The sequence below is a fragment of the Papilio polytes genome, unplaced genomic scaffold (genome assembly GCF_000836215.1).
Source record: "Papilio polytes unplaced genomic scaffold, Ppol_1.0 DF824169.1, whole genome shotgun sequence".
NCBI classification, from domain to species: domain Eukaryota; kingdom Metazoa; phylum Arthropoda; class Insecta; order Lepidoptera; family Papilionidae; genus Papilio; species Papilio polytes.
In genome coordinates, this window is record NW_013525035.1 from 1,100,971 (window position 1) to 1,115,954 (window position 14,984).

At 33.6% G+C, this 14,984-nt stretch overlaps 2 protein-coding genes across 3 annotated transcripts in view; one reads left to right on the forward strand and one right to left on the reverse strand.

Moving 5' to 3' along the window:
• Positions 1-12,941, reverse strand: part of LOC106111363 (inositol 1,4,5-trisphosphate receptor) — a 55,154-nt gene extending 42,213 nt beyond the window's left edge. For both annotated transcript variants that reach the window (XM_013293412.1, XM_013293411.1), the window contains exon 1: positions 12,719-12,941. The gene's annotated coding sequence lies outside the window, so the exon portion shown is untranslated. The remainder of the gene's footprint in view (positions 1-12,718) is intronic.
• A 487-nt stretch (positions 12,942-13,428) lies between these two features.
• LOC106111411 (carbonyl reductase [NADPH] 3-like) lies at positions 13,429-14,877 on the forward strand. The gene is made up of 2 exons (XM_013293490.1): positions 13,429-14,334; positions 14,580-14,877. The coding sequence occupies exons 1-2, from the start codon at positions 13,698-13,700 to the stop codon at positions 14,780-14,782; spliced, it is 840 nt and encodes a 279-aa protein (XP_013148944.1). The 5' UTR covers positions 13,429-13,697; the 3' UTR covers positions 14,783-14,877.
• The last annotated feature ends 107 nt before the right edge of the window (positions 14,878-14,984 follow it).

Sequence of the window (14,984 nt, forward strand, 5' to 3'; positions counted from 1 at the left end):
ACATTAAAAAAAAAGAAAAGATAACAATTAACAAGATAGTAATTGGAAAAATAAAAATATGCACTTGACTAAACTTGACTTGTGTGTCTGAATCCTAAAAGTAAGGATTACTTCTTAGAATTATTTGAAGTCTATGATTTAAGTGTACAGGTGTAACAAAACTGCAATACTAATAAATATGAATTCAAACACAAACGATATTAATGTTTGTTTATATAAAATACACCTTCAAATGTTTCACTGAAAGATACAGTGATAAACAAACCGTAACGACTTCGTATTGCTGTGAGTTTCCACTGTTGAAAAATTCAAACAAGAATATATCATTATCTCAGTTTAATCATAGAGAATGAACGAGACAACAAGATTTCTGTGAATATTTCGACCATGGAAACCCACTGTTAAACATTTATCATAGCTTTTAGTCAGATTTCAAGGAACAAAGAGAAGTACGGTGCGGAAATTACATCTGAACAGATTTTCTTTATTGCTTTCGTAATAAACACTGCTTGAGACATGAAATTCTTTATTTCGGAATCTGTATTAAATAAGTTTTTTTTTTATATATTCAAAACGTCGTCCTCGGTTAATGGACTCTCTCAGTGAGGAATCTACATTAAGTGTCTTTAGTAACGGTCAATTAAAGTCTATATAATATAGGCGTCACAGCCATGTTATGCTTTAATAAATTATAGTCTTCATTACCTCTTATGTTTTCTTCCAATTTTCACAGAATAACCTTACCAATATGGCCGTCGTGTCGTCGAACTAATGCAACACCCTTATTTTTGACATCCAACTACTATCCGGTTATTAACATAACAAACACAATTACGACATTTTAAAACCATGACATAAATATTTTAAATAATATTTTGGATCACCATTACAAAGCTTATATCGTTATTTCAAATTATGACAAATGGTATTGATTTATAGCACAGACTAAATAATCTTTAAGAATATAGAATACATCAAAATAGTTAAAAAGCTAACAATAAGTTGTAAAGTTTTGTAAATGAGTCAGAAATTTTCAATAATCCTAGTGTAAACGCACCCTTACTCCTTTCAAACAATCTCAATAGATGTTCAACAAGGGTATCGTTGGCGTAATGCAAAACAAACAAGCTGTCGGAGCACCTTCCCGGAAGCCGGCGCCAAACATATCATAACCAGCCTTCTGGAAATACTGCTCATCTACCGTTTGTTTGTGGCTCGTCATTTTTAGATGTTCTGGATTATCAAAGATGTTGCAAAATAAACATCAATACATCTAAACGTATTGGTATTGCTTTTTATTAAAGTATAGTCGTCTTACTTCGCGGTGTTCTATCTTAAAATCTACATGTTTGAGCGTCTCGTACGTACGTAATAATATCACACAATACGCAGCAGTCGGGGGTATAGTGAAGGTAATCCAATAGTTTTTTTTTCTTGTTTTAATAAACGTCAATAGTAATCTCATTGTTAATTTTTAAAAAAAGAAGTCTTAGTCAATCGAACAGTGTCAAGTTTTCTGTTGTTAAGTGAATTATCGCGGTCGAAGGCGACTGTACCTTAAGGGGAACAATGAGCCAAAGAAAGGAGCACATAGACTAATTATTAAAGCACGTAAAGTTAACAAAAACGTTACCAAAGAACACAGAACAAAGTTTTCGATTACAAATGTTAATAAAGACATAAATAGACAATGAAACGGCAATACCAGTTAGAAATTACCAAGGTAAGTAATGACTATAGCTTACGCCACACCCACTTACCAAATTCACCAGACCATCCTCAGTACAACTCGACCAGTTTCATTAACAACTTCAATAAATCGCTGACAATATAGAATGTGTGCAACAATACTTTGTACCACAAACGCCTAACGTCTATAAAATTGTAACTCAATAACAATAAGATCACACCTAAGACACAGAAACATATTTTTCGATATTCACTTATAACCATCTGAAAGATATACTAATATCTGTAAAATTAAACCTTATGTGTATTGCTTTTAGGTTCAAAATTGTATATTACTTGCCCACGCATACACGTTACTGAGATTTCCGTCTGAAGTAAGCTTTTGTTGCTGTGATAAATCAGATTGTATCAGGACTTGACAAGACAATAGATGGTTTGTTCTGTATTTCAAGAGTTTAAAAGCAAACAGAACAATTTAAGATGAAGAAAAGTTCTGGAGGAAAATACACTTTCGTAGATCGTCATAACACTCGCGTCTTTAATCAAGAGGGGCAGACAGAAAAGTAGATTTGAATACTTCTATTATTATGTTCTATTAAATGCTGTCACAAAACAATATAGTCAGGGAAACAAGAAGAATGGGGGTTTAATATTCAGGAAATGAAGGCCTATAAAACTTTCAGAGCCGCCCCAGATTACCATTCGAGTGGAAGGGTCGGAGCTGATAGGATCCGGAATTATTTAATTAAAATATAATTTGGTTACAGGAAAATAAATTCTTGAAACTATTAAAGGATTTGGAGCAATAATAAAGGGAATACTGAAGCTTACTATATTTTCGAAGTCTGTGTCTCATAAGGTTGTATAGATACAGGCAAAAGTATTAAATTTTACTTAGACTAGAAAATGTAGCATAGAAAATCTTCTCTAATAACTAAAACTACACTAAGTTTCAACAGTATTTTCTATTTGGAAACTTAAGAAACAAAGACAGACAACATAAATCTTACTCCCAAAGAACCCCGAACGTGTATGCGGTAAGCTTCAATTATAACGAACCACAATTTCTTGCGCGGCCACACTGGCGGCTATTTGGTGAGGGACATTATAAGCCACTAAATACTTGTGAGGTTGGATGGAGGGCAATCGATACAGGGTGCGTATGCCCGACCGAGCATACGACCTCAGGCTAAACATAGTCGGGAGGGACACCTACTGACCCGTGTGGAACCAGAGACTCATCGGTAAAGAGTTAGGTATATATTTAAAGACTTGAGGGATGTGAACATCGATATACCGATACATTTTGAGATTTTTAATCCTGAACGATCTTTGAAAGTACTACTTAAAGCAGTCAACAATAGCAGCAATTCAGGCAGTTATCGTACAGTGGAGTACTACACCAAATGCAGTTAGCCTCGCCAGAAGTCAGTCAAGTTGTAGAGTATGGAAGACGAAAGAGATCAGAATTGGAGTTTGCAGAATAGTAGTATAATAAGTGAGTTGGTTTAATTTCAGTATGAACCACGAGCCCATTGAAAACCTAAATTGAATTAAATTTCTCCATTACGCCCAGCGAGACCTCACTCGAAATATTAAATGGTACACTTTGACGTTGGCATATCAAGATCGCCGAGTAGGGATTTGAAATGCTTGAATATTCTATCGATAAAAATCAAATATTCATCAAGAACGAAATTCTTAGAAACAACCGCATCATGAAATAAATTGAGACCATCGTTCCAAGTTTAAATATTCAGACAATTTATCTTACAGCACAAACTGAATATTAACTCACGGAACATATCTAGTCTAGCAATATTTTTAGTACAAAATGTCAGAGGGTCATTCTTTCTTATTTCGGATAACCCAGTTACCTTGTGCGGCGTCGTACCTATTTTTGCGCTGTACAAAGCATTGCTTACGCTTTGAGATTATGTTTATGGGCGTTAAATAATAATTGTTTATAAGGTGAGTTTCCACTGAAGCAGAATAAAAACAAACATCACTTTCTATCCTTGGAACATGCATAGAATTACATCTAAGACATGTTATTTTATAAAAAAACGACCTATTTATATAGTTTTACGTTGAAATAATTTTTGAAATCGACCCAGTAGTTTTTGAGTTATTTCAATACATACTGATATCCAAAATTACAAATCTTTCCTCTTTATAATTATAGTATAGAAAAGGAATAAATGTTAAAACCTATAGTTTGTTTTAGTAAGGTTATATTTTCATAGAGTTCTGTTCTTACTTGTATGTACGTAACTGTAAACTATATTATGAGTAATATTGTTTGGATTTAAATGAATTGAGAGCTAATTGTAAAATAGTAAACTTATTGTAATATAAAATAATAGAATGGTCAAATCTGAACCGTTATTGTTATCTGCGAGTCAAGGACATTTGCATTTTCCTGTACGACACGCGGTTATCGTTCACTGTACTAATCGACTGTTAGAATCCTTTAGGGACACAGATTAAGTAATTTGCATACAATATGTGTGCTAAATTAGCAGTAGCACAACATCGAAATGCGGCAGTTATGTAATACTTTGTGTTAAGTTTTATATGTACAGTCAACTCCGTTCTGGATGGCAATTTTTTTAAAAATTGTCTCTAAGGTGGAATTTAATCTGTACTAATACAATAAAGCGTAAACAAACACTAATTCATGACGTAAGATATTAGCAATCGCAGTATATTTTTCAATAATTAATTCTTTAATAAAAAGCCCTACACTTACGACACTCTTTAGGCTATATTTTTTCACGCTATTAAACTAGGGGGTAAATAAATTGAAAAATCCTTCATGTGGGAAGGGGAGTATAAACTACAAGCTGCCAACATCAAGGACGCAAGATTAACATGGTACGGTTGTCATTGCATTTGAATTCCGACATTTGCAATTGTGAATTTTACAAATGTAAACAATAAAATAGTTTTTTATAATTTCATGCGGTTAAAGCCGTACGGGACCAGCTAACTTTCAATAACACAAGATAAAATATTCAAAACCATACACAATGTACCACTAACACTTAAAAGCGACGGTATGCTAGTTTTGCGCGCACTGACTGGTGAACCTTCATGAAATTACACGAAAAGGTGGCAGACATGAATGATGGCCAGACTCGCTTCTGTTTATCCCACTTTGTACTTCAATGTATTCACTAATGACTTTGTTTAAACTGGAGCGGTAAATAACGATATTTGGACTGGAATATTTTTGAATGAAGTTTCAATTGTTGGCAACACTACAATGGACGGTTACCACTGCCTATATATTGTTATCTTTTTTTTACAAAGAAAATGAAAGAGAAGACAACATGTTTTTGTAAATGCAATTCGTCAGTGAAAAATCGCTAAGAATAGCTGACAGCGTTGTTAGCTTATTTATTCACTAATTAGCTTACGCCCGTCTCCGTCCGCGTGGAATTAAACAAAATAGGGTAGCCCATGGGTTCTTCCAGACTATTCTCAACATCTACGCCAAATTTCATTAAGATCCGTTTAACAGTTTAGGCTACAAACTCTAACAAACATCTATCCATCCATCTAAACTTTCTCATTTTTGACATGAGTAAGATAGATGCCAGGGGCATTGGCGTTTAGACAATTGGTATGGCCAGCCATGGGCATCTACAAGAGGGGCAATTGCCCCCCTACTGGAAGATAGTAAAGACCATAGTATTGGCCTAGGTCAGCTGGCAATGACCATGTATAGAGGTACCTCTTCTATGAAACCACAGAAGAAATGTATGCAAAATATTTGTATTTTCATATGTAATATAAGAATTTGAATATGTTACCATCGTATGTATAAATCGTAACTTATTCCTGCTTCATAAAATTCTAAGTCCTACTTAAAATTCGTCTTTTACTACATCAAAGCTATAAGAGATTTTATATCAAGTTTGTAGAACTCGTATTGCACGTTTTATTAAGAAAATTCACGAAGAAAATTTTTGCCGCATTTCCTTTAGAGATATGAGACGGGAAGCTTTTAAAAGTTTCCGAGTAATGTCATAAACACATTTGCTGGCTTCATAAAATAATAATGTAAATTTACTTCAGACAACCCTTAATTCGAAAGTGTCCAGTGTGACGACCCTATTAAAAAAATCTACTGAACTAATTTAGAGAAAAAATATGAAATTTTGAATTTAGTGTGTTGGTAACATATATTTTACAAAAGCTCCATTAAATTAAGGGTCAAATCTCACTAATCTTACTAATATAAATTCGAAAGTTTAGATGTATGAATGTCGATGGATTGTGGCGTAGATGTAGACGATAGTCTGGAAAAACACATTACCTACTTACTTTAATTTTGCGGACGAAGTCGAGGACAAAAGCTAGTAATTTAATAACTATGTATATTTATAATTTGAGGTAAAAATACATTCAGGTCGTCTCCTAATAATATAGGGTCATCATCATCATCATCTTCCTTCTTATCCTTCTCCCGTAAGGTTGGCGCGACAGGTTGAACCCTAATAAAATATGATAAGTTCTATATTTCCTTTCTCTAAAAAATCATTGTCTAAAGAATTCTCTAACTTTGACATCAGGCAACGCTGGAAAATCTGGCTACAGTCAACGTGTCTGGACATCTGATGATTTTGAGATCGTAAACATTTACAAATAAACTGATACGTTGGGCTATTAAAAGTGCGAATACTGTTAAATACTTTTACAACAAAATTTACAGGTTACATTAGACTAGCTTTCGCCCGCGACTCCGTCCGCGTGGAATAAAAAAAACCAAAACTATGTAGGCTATGTGTTCTTCCAGACTATCCTCTACATCTATACCAAATTTCATCAAAACCCGTTCAGCCGTTTAGGCTACAGACTCTAACAAACATCCATCCATCTAAACTTTCGCATTTATAATATTAGTACGAAGTATGATATATACATCTAGTTATCAGAAAACAGTGAAACCTTCTGTTATTTATTACCAAGTATTCTTTAGCTTGACTCATTTTTGAGATGGGCTCCTAATCATACTATTATATATATGAAAGTCCGAATGGATGGATGTTTGTTAGTATTAGTACATATCTTGGGATAACGATGAAATTTCACACAGATGTACAAAATAGTCGAGAACAGAAACTACTTAGTTTGTTTTTATAATTTCTCGCGGATGGATTCGGGGGCAAAATCTGGTTATATAATTTTCTGGCCCTTTTTAATTTGTAATTTGCTGAGTAATGTAATGGTTTTGATCCTCTTTCGTCATAGCCTACGTAGGAACGATGTAAAAATGACTCAATAACGCTCACATGTGTTATCCGTTAAACAAACAGACGGACACTAGACACTTGTTTAAAGAATCAAATATATGGATATTTCTCTTCATACACTCTAACTTTATTTTAATTAACACAGTAAATATAACTAACTAGCTGTTTCTTGCGACTTCGTCCGCGAGACATTTAATATGGTTAGTATATAGTAGTTAAGTTACACACAGAATACCTTTCTAATGGTAAAAAAAAAATCGACCTAGTGGCTTTTACAAGTACAAAAGTACAAATCTTTCCTTATTATAATATTAGTACAGATAAGTATAGAAAGAACTAATATAACCTCCGCTTCATTATTATAATTAAGTAGATTAAAAAGTATCTTCTATTCATTTTCATCGTTACCACAGTCGGGGACGTATATTTCCTACCCAGGTAAAAGGTTTGACGCACATTAAATGGAAACTTGTCATAGAAAAATACTCAGTACTAATGTATTGATTTTATAGTACAAGTGCATTCGATTCTATTTGGGTAGGTAATTTAATTCTTTGACTGTACGAGAAATAATTCCTGGTAACAGAATACATAATAGCAAAAGCAAACAATGCACTTGACCGCTGAAATCGCACACGCTTCATTTCAAGAAGCCTTTGTTTTTAACACGCTTAATCTTACCTCATTGTTCCTTTTTTAATTATAAAATACACTGTTTCGTCAGAGAAATCAAACAGCAAGACTATAAAAATACTTCTCATAGATTGAATTAAAAAAATAACAGTGTTTTTCTTCTATCGAAACTCATAGAAGATTGAATTTTATCCCATTTCTTCATATCTCGTTGATTTTTTCTAAAACTTATCTTAACACCAAATTATAACAATAGAAAAGATATCAACGATTCCTATAAAATAACGATGAAAAAAACGAATAAAATCGGCATAAATTGAAGCATCAGAAATGGGTCGAGTATTTCATTTGTCACCGAGTTCAGCTGCACTAAATCATTGACTGGATACTATTCTGAAGTAAAAACCCGTAAAAAAGAAAGAGAAGAGTACAGAGAGAGCGGGATATCAACAGATTTTAACAGTGGTACATTGATTACAACATAATTTTAACAGTGGTAGTGCCCGCTTTAACATCTTAGCACGAATGGGCCGGCACGCCCGGTGAAATACCACGACCACACAGAAGACAGGCGTGAAATGGAAGTAATTCCGTGTTTCGTCTGATGAGTGTGGTGCCGGAGGCCTAATTTAAGTCCCTTTCTCTTTACCACCCTTTTCTTACAAGAGGTTGGGAAGAGGAAGTGGATTTAACGGTGGAGGAGGTGCATAGGAAGGGGAAATATCCTCTCTATGTGCATCTCCTCCTCCGTCGTATAAGGGTAGGCAACGCATCTGCAATTGCGGATGTCTATGGGCAGCGGTCGCTTCGCCATTTTGGCGGTTTCAGGTGGCCGCTTGCGCGTTTGCCGCCTTATATTATGAAAAAAAAAAATTTTGGATTGTTGTCTCGACACTGGAAACAAAATCAATCTTAATATCTTACTATAATATAAATGCGAGAGTTTCGATAGATGGTTTGTAAGAGTTTGTAGCCTAAACTGCTGAACAAATCTCAATGAAATTTGGCATAGATGTAGATGATACTCTGAAATAAATAGGCTACTCATTTTTGTTTATTTTTAATTTTATTCGGATTTTCAAAAACATCATAAACAGCGTACCCATTACACAAACTAACTTGTAACATAAAAACTCACCAATTTATTAATCAAACCATTTTAACTTAGTTTGAAGTTGACAAGCCTTTTAGTAAGAACATTTATGAGACGTGTGAAATCCAATAAACTTTTATTTTTTGCGTTATCTATAGAAGTATCTTCAAGTACAGGTTGAAATGTCATAAAATTCAATGCAACTTAAGTGGGTTAACTTAATTGATTACACAGGTAATACAAACCTTGGCGACTTCCTGCAGATATACAGGCAAATATGACAATACAATAGTTTTTGCGAAAGGAATTTATTTAACAGTTAATGTAGGGTAACCATAAAGATACGCGATACAAAACACCATCATAGAACAATGTGAAACAATTGCGATTTTTCGCATTTAATTATTGAATTAAATGATTTATTATTTCGCATAAAAAAGTGTAAAATATTCAATAGCACTAAAAATATTCAAGAAGTTTCCGTAGTTATACACTCCTCTTTTGCAGGGGACGATGGTACTGAGAAAAGGAAGAAGAAAATGCGTTTAACAAAATCGCTTTAATATCAATAATTAAATTTAAATTTCATAATTGATACAGTGTCCGTGGAAAAGAAGCTGCGCTGTCACCATACAGCACTCGAAGAGACTCGAGCAATAGCTAGTTAAGCCAATTACGATGCGCTGTGAGGCTGCCATTGCACGACGCCATGCAACACGCAACTTTTGTAACAAGAATTCTATGACATCAAATATTATAATGCCTGTCATGTAAATGAGTTTACAGAGGAAGTACTATCCTTCAATATGTACATAATTTTAACCTTGCGATTATTGCACGATTTGCGAATGTTATATACGTTTGTTATATACTTTCAACAAAATACCAAACATAAATTGCCTTCTAGGCGGAAGACAAGGTTATGTAGGATTTGACCCATCAAAACCCCCTCGGTGGCCATCCTCCAGTGACATAGTCGAAGGTTCCGAGATTTCCAAGGAACACACCGGAACCTTCGGCACAAAACAAGATAGTCCTAACGGCCGAATACTAAAACGCCGTCGTAAAATGACGTCTATTTGATTGTAAGTAAAATTTCGTTTCAGTATTTTTTTTTTTTATAACATAAAGTGGCAAACGAGCAAGCGGCCACCTATAACCGCCAAAATGGCGAAGCGACCGCTGCCCATAGACATCCGCAATTACAGATGCGTTGCCTACCCTTATACGACGGAGGAGGAGACGCACATAAAGAGGTTATTTCCCCTTCCTATGCATCTCCTCCACCGTCAAATCCACTTCCTCTTCCCAACTTCTCCATATAAGAAAAGGGTAGTAAAGAGAAAGGGACTTAAATTAGGCCTCCGGCACCACACTTGTCACACGAAACACGGAATTGCTTCCATTTCACGCCTGTTTTCTGTGTGGTCGTGGTATTACACCGGGCGTGCCGGCCCATTCGTGCTAAGATGTTAAAGCGGGCACTACCACTGTCGAAAGTGTTAGTAATGCTTTCAGACACTCATTAAAGTATTTGACCGTAAATATTTTAATGAGTGTCTGAAAGCATTACTAACTTTAAACATACAAGGTAAAGGTTGCTAAGATCGAAGATTCCTACAATAAACGAGCCTAACCCTTGATACCATGTCTCTCTCTTTAGAATTTAAATACGCTAGAAAGCGTAACTTTACTTGATACTTTGATACAAACGCGGATACCTCAAGGGATCTCGTTAACGGCCATAGCAATTAATTAGAGCGAGCTGTCGTCCGGTGTGTTAGGGTTGCCACATTTAAGTTTTTCCACTCAGAGTTATAAGTTTTAATTTGCTCTTTAAAATGTCATTAACACAATATTTAAAAAAATCGATAAATACAATTCGATTGAATGTAATACGAAAATTGATAGATATCTCACGGGAACGAACTCGTTAGAGGCAATGGAAACAATTAATTAGAGTGAACAGTGCGCGCGCGCTCATTAGACCAATTAGGTTGGCAATCGGACGCGGCGAGATTCAGATGTAATCATTGTGCGCATATTTGGCTACAAACTTTGACTTGCGCAGGAACATATTTGTACGGTTAATGCTTTATTTTACGCATTTTTGTATAAAGAATCAATCAAAAAAATGGGACCCATCTGCAAGATCCGAAAAGTAGTGACTTTTCGGATAAAAAAAGTAGTGGCGGAGTTATGTCGTAACACACATACAAAAAATCAAAAAGACAAGAACATACAGACAACTTGAGTACCTCCTTCTTTTGGGAAGTCGGTCAATAAAAAAGACAATGGCCTAATGTCCAAAGGTTTTTTCTGAAGTGTGATGTTTCTTTATCTCATAGTTAATACAAAGATTTACAAATAGTATGGTTTTCGTCTAATAATTAAATTTACTTTATTTATGTTTTCACTGGCCGATGGTGTTTAAAATGATTAAGACCAATCTTAGATGTAGTGTTACTTCAGAAGACAGGTGTTAAAAAAATAAGTTTCTTGTTATAGGTTGCAGTAAGGCAAAACAGAAGTTTTAAGTGTAGACACACATACTAATCATTGAAATGTGTACATAACGCTTTTACATATGTAAAACTGTATGATCTATAGTTATGGCTCAGTTACCATTGCTAGCGTCCAAGGTAAATACTGGATATCATATATCAATTGTTTAATATCTCAGGCATTACAAATTTAAATAAAAATAACTGGCATCTAGTTCATGTAAGATGTGTTTACATGCAATTACAAGAGAGGTCCCATAAAATATTGCAAAGGGTGGCTGAAAACTGAAAACCAATAAGACACTGGACCTCAACCAGTATTGATAAGGCTGTGCCTCCACATTTTGTCATCTGTTACATATTTTCATATAAGTTTTTTTTTATTTCACTGTATTTTGTTTTTGTTACCAATGAAAGGTTATTCATTTATTTTAAATGCAACTCCATTGATAGTAGACATATTTATATCTGTTTTTTGTATATGATATTTTCTTATTAAGGTAGTAATAGTTTTTACAATTTTTTTGGCTGTGGAAATGCATAGTTATTGTAACTGGACAAAAATCAAAGTTTTTAAACATTTAGAACATCAGTAAAATAGCTAAAATGTCTATGGACTTGACTTCAATCTGTTAAATTTATATATTATAGAATCTCTATTGAATTTATCATCTTTACTTTGCCAATGTTCATTAAAATATTCACTTTGTTTTTATAAAAGTCAAGGTAATTAAATATTTAAAACAGCAGTTTAAAATGAGGGTAGCATTATATTTAGATGCATAATCAAAATAGTTCTGTATCCTATTGAAATTCCATTTTCAAATTAGCTAACAGATATTAAGTTTGCATTAAAACTGTGTGACTGAAAACTTACAAAAAGTTGTAGAAACCTAAAGAGGAATGTATTGATTTTTTTAAGTGTAAATTATTTAAGTCACTACATATTATCTGCTATGTTAAATTTACTTGAAGGTCACTTTATTTCTTACAAGTTAACAAGTAAGGTTAGGGATAAAAAAAATTAACAAGCCTATATTTTATGCAGTTATTAAATAAATAAACAATATTATACACTGTAATAATATAATACAGTGTTTTTAATTTTCTGTAGCTGAATTTTCAATTCAATTGTAATCATTACAAGGAGAAGTGAATTTTTTAGTTAAAATTAATTTATAATACCTGTAATTTTGCATAGTTTTTTTGTTAATTACTTTGTAATTGTTATATTTTTGATTCCAATAAGAATCCACGAAGTCAAACAAACTTTAAACCTCGTAAACCGGTCTACGTTACAAACTTAAAACACTTGATTGTAACTTATCAATGTCAAAAATAAGTACCTTTTTAATTGATTACCTATACGAATTTTTACTATAGAAACATAAATAATACACTTATTGAATCTAAAATTATTATAACAAAGATAACTTTAAATATTAAAATAATTTATTACAAATTCTAATAAGAACAATGTGATATAGTTTTTTAGCAACACCGTCTGAAATGATCAAGTGAATAAACAGTCAACTTACCCTTATCATACACCTCGGGCACACTTACGGTGATAACACATAATCACACAAACGTCAACATATGATAATTAAAAGGAATTTTAGCGATAAAATATGAAAAACATGTAAACTTTGTCTTGCAATGACACACGACAATTCATACGCGATGGATTCACTCTCGAATCTCGAACACCCGGTAGGGTACAGTAAGGTACCTTGTCGAACCAAGGCGCGCCACTGTACTGTGATACCATTACATACTTTTATTTACCCGTGCTCCGTATGATAATTGTATTTTATAAATATGTTTTACTCACTCTTAAATTGACACCCAAAAGATCATAAATAAAAAAAGAAAGTGTCGAGATGGTCATTACTAGTCATTACTATTGTGTCCATGATTTTAAGATGTTTTACAAAACTAGATAAAACAGTTATATACATTTATTTATCATTTCTAGTTATTTCCAAAAAGCCACACAATGAAGAGTTATTCAGGTTAAAATCCAAAAATATTCCATACTTTGCAAAGATTTTTTTTTGTAATAGCAATACTTGTCTTCAACTGTCAGTAAAAACTCGGAATTTCACTTTTGGCGGGGAATAGCAGGGTCATCATTGTATTAAGTTTTTATTTTAGCTTATATCTTAATTTTCTTAATTTGAAACTTAGAAGAAAACATCAGAGGACCACAGTAGCAAAGTAGGAAGTCGAAAAATAACAGGTCACATTGTGCTGTGCATTACATAGTACATTCGATACGATAGCAACTTGTCGACTTTACAATTTGCCTAAACAAATTCCAAACGGGCAGCATTCATAGTTTGGCGACATTTAATTTATAATCTACGCAGATGACCTTCAACATGTTATCTTACAGCTGTTATGTTATACTCAATTTTTGCTAACAGTTTTGTATCTCTCGATGTTTACCACAGTGAATGATCTCGAAACTACATTATCTTAATAACTGAAATAGTTTGATGTATTTAGTATAAAATGTCTTGCAACAAAGTGGCTATAGTGACCGGTGCAAATAAAGGATTAGGTTTTTCTCTAGTAAAAGAGTTATGTGAAAACATCAATGGAATTGTATATTTAACTTCACGAGATGAGACGAGAGGTTTACACGCTTGCGAACAAATTAATCAGTTAGGTTACTATCCTAAATACCATCAATTAGACGTAGGAAATACAGAAAGTGTTTTGAGATTCACTTCATCCATTTGTAAAGAGAAAAAAGTTAATTTATTAATTAACAATGCAGGTATACTATATCTTAACGATGCTAAGGAACCAAAATACGTTCAAGCTGAACAAACAATACTCGTAAACTTTACAGCGTTAGTTAATTTTACTGAAGCAATGTTGCCATTTATTGAGATTGGCGGGAAAATAGTAAACATATCCAGTTCCTCTGGACATTTATCACGAATACCGTCAGAAAAGCTTAGAGAAAAGATAAGTTCACCAAATTTAACTTTAAAAGAATTACAAGATCTAATGATCGATTATTTAGTAGCTGTGAAAGAAAACAAGGAAATCGAAGATGGTTGGGGCGACTCACCGTATGTTGTATCGAAAGTTGCAGTTAATGCATATACATTCATGTTGAACAGGAGATTTGCTGATAAAGGTAAAACGACTAGGTTTTAACTAAATACTTAATTACTTGGCTACCTAATAAACGATGAATTTAAGCACACAAATATCTAAACTAATATCTATGACATCGATTATATAGTATTCTACTTTGTCAATTTTCATTCTGACTAGTTTCATGTTTGTGACAACTTTTGCCATAACGTTTTAATTATCCTTTAAATAATTCAGAATTAATGTATTGGTTTCGTCTATTTCTCTTATGTAACAATATTTCAGGCATCAAAGTAGACTGCGTGCATCCCGGCTATGTAATATCTGACATGACGCGAGGATCGGGCAATGTTTCTCCAGAACAAGCTGCCAAAGTTGTGGTCAAAGTGGCGTTAGATTCGGAGAACGGCGGTCGATACTTGTGGCACAATGGTGATGTTGTTCCGTGGGATGGACCTGATCCTAGAGGATACATTGACAAGAAGTAACGCAACAACTGAAAGATACAGACAATAGTTTAAGTAAAATATTTTGTATATTTTCACTGCTTCATTTTGTTGAAATTAAAAACGATTAAATTGTTTGTATTTTTTTTTCGGAAATAAGTCATCTTGCAGGATATGGGAGTGTTAAAGGAAATTAGTATTTCGGTTGTCGACAGTTTCGTACAAGGTTCATTAAAATAACGGC